The 17,741-nt window shown below is 34.6% G+C and overlaps 2 protein-coding genes and 1 long non-coding RNA gene across 3 annotated transcripts; 1 reads left to right on the forward strand and 2 right to left on the reverse strand.

Annotated features, from left to right (window-relative positions):
• Nucleotides 1–404: 404 nt before the first annotated feature.
• On the reverse strand, nt 405–4,465 carry LOC107474819 (putative disease resistance protein At3g14460). Its single transcript, XM_016094456.2, has one exon. It carries the CDS (start codon nt 4,292–4,294, stop codon nt 887–889), a length of 3,408 nt encoding a protein of 1,135 aa, XP_015949942.1. The 5' UTR covers nt 4,295–4,465; the 3' UTR covers nt 405–886.
• Nucleotides 4,466–7,627: 3,162 nt separating this feature from the next.
• Nucleotides 7,628–9,983, reverse strand: LOC107474806 (uncharacterized protein At4g13200, chloroplastic). The gene is made up of 3 exons (XM_016094443.3): nt 9,681–9,983; nt 8,491–8,657; nt 7,628–8,030 (listed from the first exon to the last, which is right to left on the reverse strand). Exons 1-3 carry the CDS (start codon nt 9,865–9,867, stop codon nt 7,794–7,796), a joined length of 591 nt encoding a protein of 196 aa, XP_015949929.1. The 5' UTR covers nt 9,868–9,983; the 3' UTR covers nt 7,628–7,793.
• Nucleotides 9,984–12,019: 2,036 nt separating this feature from the next.
• LOC127744724 (uncharacterized) lies at nt 12,020–12,613 on the forward strand. Its single transcript, XR_008005692.1, has 3 exons — nt 12,020–12,157; nt 12,250–12,318; nt 12,433–12,613. It is a non-coding gene; the product is annotated as an uncharacterized LOC127744724 (long non-coding RNA).
• The last annotated feature ends 5,128 nt before the right edge of the window (nt 12,614–17,741 follow it).

Genomic DNA, 17,741 nt, shown 5'->3' on the forward strand with positions numbered 1-17,741 from the left:
AGAGAACAAAACAAAAAGAAAAGTATAATTTAGTGATGAAGAATTGTGTATAAGTTTAATAACAAAAAAATATGAATTAAATCCTAAAATGGTTTCTAAGATTAGCCGCTTACACCGAAAAAATTTTTAAGATCTCAATGTCAAGTTACTCTTTCCGTTGTGCCTGTGAGTGCTAACATATACCCTTTCACATGGGACTAGACGATATGACGTCGCTTTAATTTTGGCACTAAACACTTGATTCAACAACATCGCATAACATTAATGAACCACAAAAAACATCTTATCCCCACAAAGAATATGTATAACCATTAAGACAAAACTTACATCACTGAAGATCGTAGGAACTGCTTCCATTCTTAACTAACTTTACTGGGATATTCTAATTCCACGAAATAATACTATTGAACACAAACACTAGACCCTTTAGAATGTGAGAAAGGAAATAAGTTGAATACATATTCATATAAATTCAAATGAACAGTCTTTTATTCTACATAGGAACTTCAAAAAAAATCAAGAATGTGAGAATCAAACATGATGTAACAAGATTCCATTAAAAATGATTATGCTTATTCATCAATTGTTATAAAGGGTATGTGAGAAATCTTAGGCCAATCTTCCCCTATGTCCTTCTTGCAACGTTCCCTTAGCAAAGGGCAACCCCAAATGCTGAGAAATTTTAGTGTATTAGGCAACCCTTCTTCTGGCAATGACTGAATCTGAGGGCACATGCTAATGTTAAATTCTAACAGAGAATCAAGATTTTCAAGCCCTTTGCCGTTCAATCTTTTGAGATGCACAAATCCATCAATGAACAACTCTGCTACATTGGCAGGTAAAAGATCATCATCAGGGAAACTTTCCACATTCTCACATTTTCCAATTATGCTAAAATTTCCAGAGACTCCGCCCTTTGCAAGTTCCAGTCAGACCGGTTCGCAACAAGTTTGTCGCAGTATCCTATTTGGAGTTCAGCTAGACCAGATGGTAGACTGCCTCCAGGAAAGTACTCAATTTTGGGACATTTGTATATTGTAAGTGTTTGTAAAGATGGCATGAGAAAGTCCATGTTCTCTGGCAATGAGATCAAGCTCTTGCAACCAGAAATCAAAAGGTGAGTCAGGTTGGGAGCTGAAAAATTCCCACAACATACAAAAGCAGGACAGTTTACTATACTCAGTGAGTAAAGAATTGGGAATTGGAGACAGTTTTGAGACAGCAACAAGGATGTTAGAGCTTTGCAGCCCTTAAGAAAAAGGTAACTGAGATTGGGAAACATGGACATTGGGAAGGATACTAATGAATCACAACTTTCTGATATTGATATCCATTCAATTGTTTTGTTGGGTTGCTCAGTTGGAATCACAAGTTTCTCACAGTCTTGGACAATAAGTTTCCTTAGTGAACTTGGCAGTTTCAATTGCGGAAACATTATGTCGCGTGAACAGCTAGACATTTCCAAGCTTTGAAGGAGAGATCGTGTGTACTCTAACGCTTTAAATGTAGATTGCATGAGCTCACAGCCTTTCACTTTGAATGATTCTAGATTGCTTGGTATTTCCTTTAGAACTACCTTGTCACAATTACTTATCTCCATTTCCTGCAAAGCTGGAGCCTTGGGGATTGAAGCAGCAAGCTTTTGGCAGTCTCTGATGACCAGTTTCACCAAACTCTGTAGCTGGCGAGGCAAATCATCGCTCAATGATGGACAATTTTCTATGTGTAGCTCATATAGGCAAGGGAAAGATTTGTCTCGAAGAGAATGCCATTTTGTCCATGCCGGTAGACAAATGAATTTCAGTATCTCCAAAGATGGAAATGGCTTCAATGCAGAGGATCCATAGAACTCATTGCCAATTGTCACCAGCTCATCAAACTGCAAGATTTCAAGAACCTTAAGGGAAGGAAGTTGGCCAAGAGGTGGCAAAGAATTACAGTACCTACAACAATTTAGAGACATAGATGTCAAGCTATGAAAAGAATGATTTCCCAACCAATTTGGGAATCTTGTTCCGCGATAATAATGGAGAGAGAGTTTCTTCAGGTTTTCATGGGGCCTTAGATTATTTAGCAGATTGATTTCTTCCTGTGAATCTTTGAGACCAGTTGTACCATCCCAATTCAGTTTCAGCTCTTCAAGAAATTCCTTATCCACCAATTTAGCATTCGATGCATCTGCAGAACCAGCAACATTTTGTAACTTGTTAATAGAGAGCGATCCATGAAGTTTTGATATCTCTTTCAACTCTTGAATTGTTGATCCTTTATTTTTGCCTACAACAAATGTGCTCAACATTTTAAGATTCACCAATTTATTGATCTTCTTTGGCATCTGCTGCAAGGGAGTTCCCCGAATATCAAGGTATCGCAAATTAACGAGACGACGCAGATTCTTCGGCAATTTCCTAAGGGAAGCACATTTTGCTGCCTTCAGTGTCTGCAAGTTGTACAAAGTGCAGACAGATTCAGGAAGCTTTGTTATTGAAGTGCGAGAGACATCCAAATAGCGAAGATGTATCAGATTGCCAATTGATTTTGATAATCTTTTAATCTCATAACAATCATTCAGAGACAGCACTCTCAAACACGTTAGCACTGTAAGATGATCAACTGGCACCTCCTGAGATGTAGATGCCAAGAATGGCCATAACAAATTCAGTGATAAGAAGGTGCGCAGCCGCTTCGCCATTTTTAGATCCTCTACCAAGTCTAGATCATATTTATCCCTTAGAAAGGATATGTGCCTGGTCTTTTCCATGACAGGTGGAGAGAACTTATCTTCCAACTTAGAACAAATTTCTCCAAACACATCTCTTGCTAGATCATTTATGAGATCATGCATCATGAACTGCGATTTGTGAAAGCTCGACTTCTGAAAGAACGATCTAGAGACCAATTCATTGAAGTATTGGTCACCGACTTCTTCCATTGTTAAACCTTGATTTGGGGTTTCAATGAAGTTCTCTGCCATCCACAACAGTATAATTTGCTCCTTATCATATACATATCCCTTAGGAAATATAGAACAATAAGCAAAGCACCTTTTCAAATGTGAAGGGAGATAATAGTAGCTCAATTTCAAAGCTGGAATAATGCCAAGTTCTTCATCCGAAAATTGCCATATTTCTCTCTTCAGTATCTTGTACCAATCATCAACAGAAGGAATTGATCTTAAGAGACCACCAAGAGCTTTCGCAGCTAAAGGTAATCCTCTGCATTTCTTAGCAATTTCACCATAAATAACATGAATATTTTGATCCTGAATTGCACTACGAGACAGAAGCGCATGTTTTGCAAATACCCTCAAGCAATCTTCATCCCCCAACTCTTTCAGAAAGTAAGTCTCGACGGTTCCCACCTTCAACGCAACAGTTTCGTGTCGGGTTGTTACTATGATTTTACTGCCCTGATCACCAATCTGAAGCGGCCGGCAGAAAAGCTCCCAATCATCAGGTTTAGCATTCCAAACGCCATCTAACACAATTAGAAATCTCTTCTTCAATAGCTTCTCCTTCAGTTTCACCTGGAGCAGATTCAAGTCATCAAGGTCATAATTATACAAACCGGTCACGGCCAATATCATCTTCGTCACATGAGACACATCGAATTGCTGTGAGACATCGATCCATGCTTTAAGACCAAAATGCTCCTCCACCTTATTATCATTGTACACAAGCTGAGCAAGTGTGGTCTTTCCAACACCCCCAATTCCCACAATTGGAATAACACCAATCTTACTACCACTTGAATCATCTTCTTCTAACAATAATTCCATTATTACCTTCTTATCCATTTCCCTCCCAAAAACTTCATCTACCAATGATGTTGTTGGAACAATTTGTGACACTATGTCCACATTCCCCTCTACCAAACCAAGATTATCCTTTTCAGCAACAATAAACCCCAGCCTCTTTAGTATCTCTTCCAGCCTATTCTCAAGATCTCTATAATAAGAATTAAATGAAATTGGGAACAATTTTTTTGGAACCGTACCTGAATTTGAAGCTTTTTCAGCTTCAGTTGCAATCTCATCCAAGATATCATCAGCATCAAAAGCTGCATCTTTCAGCGTATTGACCCATTTCTTAACTTCTGGATCATGAATCTGTTTCTTCTCTGCATCACTCAAAACTTTACTCACAGATAACAACTTGATTTCCAAATTTTCCACCGAATTTCGGCTGAGATTCTTTTCTTTGATGAAGTCAAGCATTTTCTTTGAAGCTAATCTATCAAACAACACTTGAAGTGCAGCAGATAGTAAAGCTCCACCCACTAGTGCTGCTGCCATTTTTTTTCACTGAAAATCAAACCAATTTTAGAAATGGTATCAAAGAGTAAAAGGTATCAAAGTTCTTCTTGTGGGTATATGAGTAAGTGAAATTGTGAAGAACTGTTACCCCAAAAAAAAGGAACACATTGTGTGAACAAATAATTGGTGATTCAATGGGATTTCTGAAGATAACAAAGCAACGACACTAGTAGGTACGTATGAATATTTTATTGTTATTAATCTAATGAAGGAACTAAAAGGTGTGCCACTTTAATAGTACTAAAATTGAATATTTCAGTCCCTTTTTTCTTGGATTCTAAATAAATTAAAAAAATATTTTATTTATTGAAATAAATAATTTATAAAATAATTACAAAAATACGTGTATATTTTATTTAGTATATAAACGGGATATGTGTAAATTTATTTCTATATGTACATGTCATTTACAGCGGTATTTCGGTCTCCATTTTCAACTTTTCCACCACTTTTTTGAGGTTGGAAATTGGTCTGGAACGTTGCTATAAACGATATGTATATATAAGCCACACCCACTCTTATTTGTTTATAGTGTAAACGAGATATGTATTTTCGTAATTATTTTACAAAATATTCATTCAGTAAATAAAATATTTTTTAATTTATTTAAATAAAAAAATCCTTTTTTCTTTTATAATTAGGAAAGTTACACCGTTAACTTTTACACAAGATTATACCAAATTACCAACTCTCTTGAAAATAACGGGATCCAGGTATTTAGCTTTTTTTTTTTTCATCTTTCTTCATAACTTCGAAGAAAACCCAAATTTAATGTTGTATTCTAAATCTCTAATTAGAAAAATATATTATTGGTAAGGTAAGTAGAAATTTTAAAAATTGGACGTAGTAAAATAAATTGTAATATGAATAAAATTCAAAATTGGTAAAATGAGAAAACAATACTGTGATCTTCTTTAAATTAAGATAGTGAAATTTATACATAGTCAAAATTATAAAATTAATAATAATTAAATTTTTTTATTAACCTTTTTTATTTTAGATTATATATTTTTCTTGTAATACGATTACAATGTATATAGATATTTTCTGTTGGATAAACAATTACATTTTTTAACGAAAAAAGGTAGGGTCCAATATCTTTAGTGTAAAAGAAAAATAGATAGATGACTAACGTAATTCCAAATGTAAGGCAAAAACAATAAAAAATGTTGGTGGTATAGAATTTCTAATTTTCAAAATTGAATAGAAGCAACTCGTTGAAAAGTTTGTGTACATATATTTGAAGAATTGTTATGAAACATTACAACTTATTACAAAATTATTAACGGTTAATTGCCATGAACTAAACAGGTGAAAAATAAAATTCATATCAACTACTTAATACGGTCATAATATCATAATATTCAAAAGACTTGTAGGATTAAATTGTCTAACTAATGCTTTATAAAATATCAAGTACCAATTCTGAGTCTTTTTTTATTAATTAATGACGAATTTGTTGGATGTGAACATTAATACATCATCCAATATGAATACGTACATTCATACATAGATGAAACACATCTATCAAATGCTTTCTGGAGTAGGCGCTAACTGCGTATAGAGTTTAATTCTAATGTATTTTAGTGTAAGAATTTGTGTAAGAACGAAAGATGCAAGGAACAGACATAATTGAGATCGATGGTAAAAAATAGAGTTTAATTCTGATGTATTTTAGTATAAAACGTTTTATATAATTATTTAATTATAGAAAAAGTTTAAAGGTCAGCACTTTTATTAAAATTTACCTAATACTTAATCATCAAAAGAAAAGTGAGTAATTCTACATTATTGGATAAAATCTTATATCATTGGATAAAATCTCACACCATTAAAAACACTAATAATAACTAATTGATAATTATAAATCACAATTTATTAGCGTCCTAACACTCCTCTTAATTATATTTGTTTATTTAGATGGTCATTCACATAGTTGATGTAAAAGATAATTTTTTTATTGCCATAATTAAATATATGTGTAAAGATATTTTAAATTTGCAATGCATTCAAATTAAATTCATCAAAAATATTGGGATACCTCATACCATGATCCAGTTGAATTGTTGAAATGCTTCTTGATTCATATATAGTAATGATAACAAGCTAAGGCCATAAAGCTTATGACCAAGGCATTGCCTATTATATATCATTCCGAAGTCATCCTTTTTGAATTTTGGTAAGCATAACGTTTGCAACATAATCATGATTTAAAATAAAATAAAAACTCATATGTAATTATCTTTACGTAAAATTGATAGTAAAAAATTATTAAATAATTTAACATATTTAACTAAATTATCATTTAGTAATTATTAACTATCAATTTCATACACATAAAAACTACATGTAAATTTTTATTTTAAAATAAATATTGGAATGTGATTTTATGTATATACACACCATAAAGCAAAATTAATAGAAAAGAATGCAACCTCTCTCAAGCTATAATAAATTATCCTTCACAAAGTAAAGTTAATACCTAATACCTTAATTTATTAACTATTGTTTCGTATAAGAACTAAATGATTATTAAGTACGATTTTTGGTTCTTATAATTTTGATCGAAAATTAAAATCGTTTCAATTTTTTTTTTTTCAAAATCATTTTTAACGTTAGATTTTGTTTTAAAATTATCCTTGAAACTAGAATATCTTTTTTCTTCTTCCTCTTACTCACCATTTCAACGTTCAAATTCTATGCATTTTCAAACTCAATCCACACTTGACCAATGACCATTGCATCTAGTTCACCATTCCTATTTCATTACCACTACATCCCAAATAACCTTAACTCATTTTTATCCAACCCTAACTCTAAATCTCTAAAATTAGACACACTCTTTTTTACACTCACCAACACGAAAAAAAAAAAGAAAAGAAAAAACAGAGGAAGTATAGAGGAATATGAGAAACAGAGGAAGGTGGAAGAAAAAGAAAAGGAGAGGGAAAAAAAAGGAGGAGAGTCAGTGTGTGTAAATTGGGGAAGGGTATTTTTGTCTGAAAATTAGAAAAATGATTTTAAAACAAAATTCAACATTAAAGATGATTTTCAACTAAAAAGAATTTTAAAATCCATTTTGATTTTCGGTCAAAATCATAGAGATCAAAATCGAACTTAACTGTTAATAGGAATATCATGGATAAATTTGTTAATATTATTTGTTAGAGACTAATTTAACCGATACAAAATTTGTTAGGTACTAATTTAGAATATCACCCTATATTTAATATTATCAAAATTTCGTTTATTCATCATTTACTAGAGTTAATGTTCTTAAGACATCGGGGAGAAGAAAAACACTCCAGCATATCAGTATTTGAATGCATTGATCTCTTGATTAAAATGTTCCACCAAAACAAGGATGGTACTCCAAAAAAGGATATGATTCTTATTTTAATTAACTTATTTAGTTTCAAGAAACATATGGCACTCATCACATTCAGATAAACCAGTAGAGTCTAAGCATGTTATACACTCATTGATCACCCATCTTCGATGAATCTATCGGGGGATCCTCGCCTTTGGCAGCTCCGGTGTACGTTTCAGATTCATCAATTGACTTGACGGCAACAACTGAATCCGTCGAGGAGTCTGAAGTTCTCGAAGTAGCTGAATCCGCAACGTCTGTCTCAGCAGTATAGTTGGGAACGAGTCCTTGTGCCTCACGTGCTGCTTTCTCCTTGGCCTTTTTTGCTCTTTCCAACACTTCTTCCTACACAAGCATTTTGTTTCAAAACAGGTACAAATACAAGCATCTCAATCTGTTTAAACCACGCAAATAAAAGTGTAGAAACAAGAAAGCAATGGCATGGAACACATTTATCGATTTCTGTGATCGGTTGATGGTTCCGGTGGATAGAACAAAAGGTTTGATGTTTTATTAAATGAAAAGTTTATGCAAACTAGCATATGGCATTAAAAACTCCTCATAAGAAATTATGAATGAAGCATTCTGCACTAGCTCAAAATTTCCCAATTGGAACAAAAATGCTGAACAATACCAATAGAATCTCCTATTGTTCATCAATTTCTATCAGATAAAATCATACTAGATAAAACATTTGACCACCAGATCCTAGTATTTCAAACACAAGCAGGAGATTTAGAATAATGGGCAACTGATCTAGAACTGAAACAAAGTAACACTAGCTTGGGTTAAAATGATGCTTTACCTGAAACTCCTGTACTTGTTTTTGTTGTTCAGCTTGCAACCTACCAACCGTACTCAGAAACTCGCCAACTGCAGATTCAACTCGCTCGTTCACGGCTTCAGCTACAGCTTTTCCCAAGAAAAATGCATCCAGAATACTCCTGCTGCTGCTGCTGCTATCACCATCGCCTGCATAATTCAGTTACATATTTACTTGATAGACAACAATACACGAAAAGCTAACACAAAAACTACTTTAAACCAGCCCATTCAACAAATATCCAAACTTCGGATCAATTTCGTCCATGTAAACTGCCTTTTTCCTATGGTTATAAAAAGGGCAGCAAGGTGCATAAACATCCCGTGTTAATGTAGGTCTATTAAAAGGCCACACTCAGAATGTAATGTAGGCAGCGTACGCTGATAATTACATCAGTGGTTAATTTCACGGCTTGAATCTGTGACCTTTGAAGTCACAGGGAGACAACTCAACCGGTGGTTATACAACCACATATTTGAACTTCCAAACATTTGACAAAATACACTAGAAAACATGGATTATGAGTAAAGTGTTCACATCTTCTGAAAAGAACAAACTGCTTGGTTCAGCAATCCCAATTCACATTCATATAATTCGCAACCTAAGAGTTGTTTTATGTGTACATATAGATTATGAAACACTATACCGACTCACATCGCAAGGTATCCCACTTCTTATTTGTACACAACATTTTCCAAGTTGTAAAAGCGTGCTACAACCAATTAGGTTCCGTGAACATTGAAATGCCAATATTTCAGCCCCAAAGGATTAACATGCTCACAATTAGTCCCAATCGAACTAAATAAATACTATGTAATTCATTTGACAAATTACCCCAAATCAACATAAGCACTAAAGTTTACATAAGCTGGAATATTTTGTCAAACAAAATGCATCTTTCAACTTTGGAAACTAAATTGATACTTTACAATCCAATAACCTAGTCCTATTCGACCAACCCCCGGCGCCAAAAAAAATAAAATAAAATAAAATAAAACAAAAATATGCAGTAGCAGAAACAGCAGCAAAGGTGAACATATTCAACATAAAGTGCCCAAATAGATTGATTCTAAACTTGATGGCGGAACCTCCATTTGAAAAAACCAACACTAAAATAACCCAAAAAATGTGAAAAATAGGGAGGGGAAAAAAGTAAAAGAAGGAAGTGAGACCAGAGGCAGGGCCACCGGGCCAGATGCTACTATTGCAGCGAAGTGCAGTGATAACAGAATCCCTTTCGCAGTGAAATCCAATGCCTCTGAGCTTGGAACAGCGAGAAAGAACATCTAAGTTGGAAGAAAAGGGAGGAAAGGAAGCACGGGTTGTGGCAGATGCTGAAGGCGAAAGTAGAGTGTTCATTGTGCTTTCTCTTCTCTTCTCAAACTGAAACTGAAGCGCAGAGAGAGAGAGAGTATCTGTGGAGTGTGTCCGTATTTCGTGGCAACCCCCACAAGTCGGACTTGTCACTTTTGTCTCGGAAGGAAAAGATATCCCCCACCTATTCGAAATATAAATTTTTAAAAATTTATTTATTATTTTATTCTCATAATAAAAAATATAAGATATTTACAAATTACTAAAATAAGAGGAAAAAAAATGTTAAAACACAAATGAATTAATTAAGTAGAATTAAACTCAGCTGCGATGTGCGGCTAAATATTTTAGTTAATGGAAGTTTTTTGGTGATTTTTATAATTATTTTTAATTAACGTGTTTTATATTTATGTGAAAAAATTTTATTTTTTTAATTTATTTACAAGTGCAAATCATCCATATAAATTAAGTTGGGAAAAAATGTACGTGATTCAATCAAATCAATAATTATTACAGGGTCAACCAAGAAGATATTTCTATGTAAAATTACACTACATGTACACTAATTTGAATAAGGTGATTTGAATTACACAATACACCCACGCTTTACATATTAATTCGAATTGACTGGATTTGAATTAGTCAAGATTTAATTCTATCCATTTTTTATTAAAAAATTAATAATATTATACCACAACAAAATATTTTATTCTATACTAAATAATTTTAAAAAATAACTTAAAAGATGCTAGGAGTACTATAAAATTTGTAATGTCTTAATAACTTAGGACATTAAAGAAATACTCTACATAGTCAATAATAATTTAGAAATTAAAAAAAACATATTTTTATCATGTATTTACCTAAATTACTATAATATTATAAACTTTTATAGTTCTCATAACATCTTTTAAGCCATTTTTTTAAAATTATTTTGTATGGAATAAAATATATTTTTTAATTATTTTATATGGAATAAAATATTTTCTTTAATTTCTAAATTATTATTGACTATGTAGAGTATTTTATTTAAAATTTGAGTACATGCATGTATTTATTTAAGTCATTAGAATATTACAAATTTTTATAGTACTCCTAATATTTTTTAAGCTATTTTATTTTTAAATTATTTTGCATAGAATAAAATATTTTTTGTAGTATAATTTAAATAAATTAATTTAAAAATTTTATTAAAAAATATTAATGAACTATTAAAAATGAGCAAAAGAGTATTATATGTAAAATCCAGAAATTTTGAAAAATTTTATTATGAGCCAATTTTAAATTTATTTATTTATTAAAAATTTTATTTTCAGATATTATTTTATTAAAAATAATTAAATCAGATTTTGATAATAAAAATATAAATTTTACTCAATTTCATTATTATTGAATAATTTTCTATACTTAAATTACAAAATTTAGCAGTTGTAAAAGAACAAAATTTTATATGATTTAATTTAAATAATTGATATTTTAGAATTTAATACTTTAATTTTTATAAACAAAAAATAAATTATATTATTTCTAATAAATTAGAATACTTGACTAAAAGCTAATTAATAAATTGATAATTAAGTAATATTTTTAAAATAATTTTAAGGAATTAAATTATATTTTAAATTTATACATTATACTCATAATTTTATTAAAATTACCTAAACTACCCAAAAATTCCCAAATTGAACCCATTAAGAAAAAAAAGAAAGGAAAAGAAAGAAGAAGGGGGGTACGAGAGGAAGGGAGAGCTGAGAGGATGAGGGGGAAAGGAAGGGAGCGGTGCCGGCGGGACTGGGAGCCGCCGTCGCCGTCGAGTCATTGAGAAAGAGAGAGAGGCCGCGACTGGAAGAGGAGAGAGGAGCTGCCTTGCATCTTACTATCGTCGTCGCCCTCATCCCGAATCGCCATCATCGCCGGTGCAGGGAGAGGAGCCGTCGTGCCGCCACCGCTGTTGGGTCGTTGTGCTATCGTCAGAAAACAGAGTGCGTACCGAGGAAGGAGAAGCCCTGCCTTCGTGTCCGCTGCCGCCGCCTCTGAGTCCGTCGCCGTCAAGCAGAGCCACAGGCAGAGGGGAGAGATTCGCGAGGAGGGAGGACCGCGAACCGTCCAGCCGCCGCGCACAGTCGCCGCTGGTGTCGCCGGCACCATCCTCGTCAGATCCACCACCTCCAAAGCTTCTGGCCGCGCCTTTGCCGCTGGAGAACGCCGCTGCCGCCCAGAAACCACCACTGAAGCCTCGGTATGCTTGTCACCGCGAGTTTCTCTGTAGTGCGCCGCCGTCGGACGCCGCCGTGACCACCACTGAACTCTACGCTGGCGTTAGTCACTCATAGAGGTATCCATGCTGCCTATACTTTGCTTTAGGTCCTTCGCTTCCTTAAACTCGTTCTACTTCTCTACTTTTACTCTATTTTCTGCTACAATTAGGTTGAATATTGATGCTAGTGTTGTCGCGGGACTGTTGAAGTTGTTACTAGTTCTGATTTTGTTATCCTGGTACTGGTCTGATCTTTTTCTTAGGTTTGGTCCATCTGTATGTTCTGTTTTATCACTGCTGTGGTTTTCATGTTCTGATTTTAATTATAGTCCTTACTTTGTCTTGAATCCCAGGGTTGTAATTGCTATTAATTCCTATCCAATCTGAATCTTTTATTTTGCTGCAACCATGGTCACTGCGGTGAAGATTAACATTACTGCTACCGCTGTTTCGGTTGCTGCCATTGCCGTTCTAATTGCGTGAGAGTCGCATCTGCTGCCATGAACTAAAAGGAGAGGGAATTATCACGATAAATTTGTGCGAACTCGGTTAATCGAGGTAAGGGTTTTCTTAAAATTTATTTTATCTTACAGAATTGTTATAAATAGATATTAATATGAGAAATATATGTCTGTGATTATGATTGTCTTATAGATGTGGTTGTTTGCTGGACTGAATGACTGATTGCTTGATTGCTTGAGTAGTTTGTGATTGTTGAAAAGAAATTAGTTTGAAAAGTTATTTAGTTGATTATTATAAAAAGTGATTTTTCTTGGTTTTGGAGTTATTTTGATAATGTAAATGAATCGGCTTTGGAAATGATTTGAAATATGAAGATAAATTGATTCTAGAAGCGGTTTAATTTTGAATTAGTTTGATTATATAAATGATTTAATATTTGAGCCGGTTTAATTTTGACTAAATTTATTATTGGAAATGGATGTATTTGAAATTAATTTGATATTAGAACTAGTTGAATTTTTGGAAAGTGATTGAGACTTGGAATTGGTTGATTTGAGGAATGATTGGATAGGACCCAAAAAGGGTGGCAGTGTCCGAGGTTTAGAGGAGATGCTGCCGAAATTTTATAAAATTAGAAGTTTTATTTGAAATAGTTATTTTAAAAAGGTTTAATTTTAAGCATTATATGGTTTAAGATTACTTTATTTATCAAAGGAAGAGTTATGTTTTGGATTGGGAATTGTTAGTGAACGGAATGAAAAGAAGGATGATGAGGATTTTCTGGGAAATATGATTTTGAATGAAATTGGAAATTGAAAATGAAATAGGGATTGATGAACGATGATGATGTTGAGAATGACTTAGACATGGATGAATGTTGAATGAATTATTTATATGGCTTATGAAATTGAATTATCTGAGACACGAGTTTTCCTGGATTAAGTATCATGGCTTGCCACCATGTGTATCAAGTTGAAAACTCGATACTCTGTTGACCCTACGACGTAAGTGTGATCAGGCACTATATAAATTCCTGGGACTGTTACTCTCATTGAGTAATATTGATTATTTGAGAAAAAAACTATGCATAGACTTTTGGGGATGCACGTCGGGGGACAGTCTAAGGACAATTCAGACTTGTCGGGTTGGCTGGATAACCGACAGATGAGCCTCATCAGCCATAAGACAGGCATGCATCATATGCATTTGTATGCTTTGCTTGGGTTTGAACTTGTTTTAGTTTGCCTAATTGCTAAACTGTTCTTAACTGCTATTTGAACTATTTGCTGTAATTGCTACCTACTTGTGCTTTCTTTGTCTGTCTTGCCTGTGTTTGTCCTGGCGTGCTACATTTGAGAATAAACTTTGGTGCTGAATTAATGATTGTGTTGTTTGATTGCGTGGTTGATTTCTGATTGAGATTTTTCTTATAAGAAAGGAAAGGTTTCAGATTTCTGAAAGACTAAATATGGTTTCTTCGAAAAGGTTTGAACGATTTCCTATTGGTTTTTAAAAGATTCATAAGGTAATGATAATCACTGAGTTTGAAAATAGTTTGCTTATTAAATATCTTTTTATGCAACTTTGAAACTCCGTGATGAGACCGTGTGGTTAGTCTCCTAAGATGAAAAATAGATTAAAACTGAGACGAAAGATGAGACGTGGTCAAAAGACACTAGTACAATAGTAAAAAGTTCAATTTACACGTGCAGAGGCTTCTCTTGGAGTTAAACGCCAACTTGTAACATGTTTTTGGCGTTTAACTCTGGTTTGTGACGTGTTTCTGGCGTTTTACTCCAGAATGCGCATGGAACTGGCGTTGAACGCCAGTTTGCGTCATCTAAGGCCGAACAAAGTATGGACCATTATATATTGATGGAAATCTCTGGATGTCTACTTTTCAATTGCGTTGAGAGCGCGCCATTTGGAGTTTTGTAGCTCCAGAAAATCCATTTCGAGTGCAAGGAGGTCAGAATCCAACAGCATCAGCAGTCCTTTGTCAGCCTGAATCAGATTTTTGCTCAGGTCCCTCAATTTCAGCCAGAAAATACCTGAAATCATAGAAAAACACACAAACTCATAGTAAAATCCAGAAATGTGAATTTTTCATAAAAACTAATAAGAACATCCCTAAAAGTAGCTAGATCCTACTAAAAACTACCTAAAAACAATGCCAACACCAAACTTAAATTGTTGCTTATCCCCAAACAACTAAAAATCAAATAGGATAAAAAGAAGAGAATATACTATAAATCTCAAAATATCAATGAATATTAGTTCTAATTAGATGAGCGAGAATTGTAGCTTTTTGCTTCTGAACAATTTTGGCATCTCACTTTATCCTTTGAAGTTTAGAATGATTGGCATCTATAGGAACTCAAAGTTCAGATAGTGTTATTGATTCTCCTAGTTAAGTATGTTGATTCTTGAACATAGCTACTTTTATGAGTCTTGGTCGTGGCTCTAAGCACTTTGTTTTCCAGTATTACCACCGGATACATAAATGCCACAGACACATGACTGGGTGAACCTTTTCAGATTGTGACTCAGCTTTGCTAAAGTCCCCAGTTAGAGGTGTCCAGAGTTCTTAAGCACACTCTTTTTGCTTTGGATCACGACTTTAACTACTCAGTCTCAAGCTTTTCACTTGGACTTGCATGCCACAAGCACATGGTTAGGGACAGCTTGATTTAGCCGCTTAGGCCTGGATTTTATTTCCTTGGGCCTTCCTATCCATTGATGCTCAAAGCCTTGGATCCTTTTTACCCTTGCCTTTTGATTTTAAGGGCTATTGGCTTTTTCTGCTTGCTTTTTCTTTTTCTTTCTTTCTCTTTTTTTTTGCAATTTTTTTTTCGCAAGTTTTGTTCTTCACTGCTTTTTCTTGCTTCAAGAATCAATTTTATGATTTTTCAGATCATCAATAACATTTCTCTTTTTCATTATTCTTTCAAGAGCCAACAATTTTAACATTCATAAACAACAAGATCAAAAATATGCATTGTTCAAGCATTCATTTAGAAAACAAAAAGTATTGTCACCACATCAACATAATTAAACTAATTTCAAGGATAAATTCGAAACTCATGTACTTCTTGTTCTTTTGTATTAAAAACATTTTTCATTTAAGAAAGGTGAAGGATTCATGGAATTATTCATAGCCTTAAGACATAGTTACTAGACACTAATGATCATGTAACAAAGACACAAACATAGACAAACATGAAGTTTAAAAACCGAAAAATAGAGAGATAAGAACAAGGAAGTTAAGGAATGAGTCTACCTTAGTGATGGTGGCGCCTTCTCTTTGAAGGACCAATGATGTCCTTTGAGCTCCTCTATGTCTCTTCCTTGCCTCTGTTGCTTGATCCTTAGTGATTTGGTGCTCCTATCCTTAGTTGCTCCTAATAATTGTGTGGAGAAAAATGTATCCCCTGAGGTATCTCCGGAATTTCTTGATGATGAGCTTCCTTATGCGCCTCTTGAGATCCATGGATGGGCTCTCTTGTTTGCTCCATCCTCTTCTTAGTGATGGGCTTGTGAGATGAATCTCTCCATCTTCCATGACTCAGAGGTGGAAGCAATTGCCTTCCCTTTCCTCTTTCTAGAGGTTTCTCCGGCCTTAGGTACCATCAATGGTTATGGAAAAACAAAAAGCTATGCTTTTACCACACCAAACTTAGAATGTTGCTCGTCCTCGAGCAAAAGAAGAAAGAATAGATGAAGAAGAAGAAGATATGGAGGAGAGGGAGAGAAGTGTGGTTTCGGCCAAGGGGGGTAAGAGAGGGTTGTGTTGTGTAAAAATGAAGAAGGATGGAGGGATTTATATAGTGGAGGGAGAGGGTAGTGGGTTCGGTTATTTAGGGTGGGTTTGGGTGGGAAAGAGATTTTGAATTTGAAGGTAGGTGGGGTTTATGGGGTAGAGTGGAGGATGTGAGTGGTGAAGAGGTGATGGGGAAGAGTGCTTAAGGTGATTGGTGAATGATGTTTGGGGAAGAATGTTATGAAAAGGTGTGAGAGAGAGGGAGAAGGTAGGTGGGGATCCTGTGGGGTCCACAAATCCTGAGGTGATCCTGTGGGGTCCACAGATCCAGAGATGTCAAAGATTTATCATCCCTGCACCAATTAGGCGTGTAAAACGCCCTCTGCATGCAATCCTGGCATTTAACGCCAGACTGAAGCTTGTTTCTGACGTTAAACGCCCAAATATATCATGTTTCTGGCATTTAACGCCAGTCCGATGCTTGTTTCTAGCGTTAAAGGCCAGCTTTCCTCAGGGTGCAATCCTGGCATTTAAATGCCAGATTGCTACTTATTTCTGGCGTTCAACGCCAGCTTCATGCTCTGTTCTGGCGTTGAATGCCAGCCAGATGCTCCTTACTGGTGTTTAAACGCCAGTAAGCTCTTTCTTCAGGGTGTGCTATTTTTCTGCTATTTTTTATTCTATTTTTAATTTTTGAAATTGTTTTGTGACTCCACATGATCATGAACCTAATAAAACACAAAAGAACAATAAAAATATAAATAATTAAAAATTGGATTGCCTCCTAATAAGCGCTTCTTTAATGTCAATAGCTTGACAATGAGCTCTCATGGAGCTTCACAGATGTTCAGAGCATTGTTGGGACCTCCCAACACCAAACTTAGAGTTTGAATGTGGGGGTTCAACACCAAACTTAGAGTTTTGTTGTGGCCTCCCAACACCAAACTTAGAGTTTGATTGTGGGGGCTTTGTTTGACTTTGTATTGAGAGAAGCTTTTCATGCTTCCTCTCCATGTTTACAGAAGGATAACCTTGACCCTTAAACATAAGGTAGTCCCCATTCAATTGAAGGACTAGTTTTTCTCTATCAACATCAATCACAGCTCCTGTTGTGGCTAGGAAGGGTCTTCCAAGGATGATGCTTTCATCCTCATCCTTCCTAGTGTCTAAAATTATGAAATCAGCAGGGATGTAAAGGCCTTTAACCTTTACTAATGCATCCTCTACCAATCCATAAGCTTGTCTTATTGACTTGTCTGCCATCTCTAGTGAGAATATGGCAGGTTATACCTCAATGATCCCCATCTTCTCCATTACAGAGAGTGGCATAAGATTTATGCCTGACCCCAGGTCACACAGAGCATTTTCAAAGGTCATGGTGCCTATAGTACAAGGTATTAAGAATTTACCAGGATCTTGTCTCTTTTGAGGTAAGGTTTG

The sequence above is a fragment of the Arachis duranensis genome, chromosome 2 (assembly GCF_000817695.3).
Source record: "Arachis duranensis cultivar V14167 chromosome 2, aradu.V14167.gnm2.J7QH, whole genome shotgun sequence".
Classification (NCBI taxonomy): Eukaryota; Viridiplantae; Streptophyta; class Magnoliopsida; order Fabales; family Fabaceae; genus Arachis; species Arachis duranensis.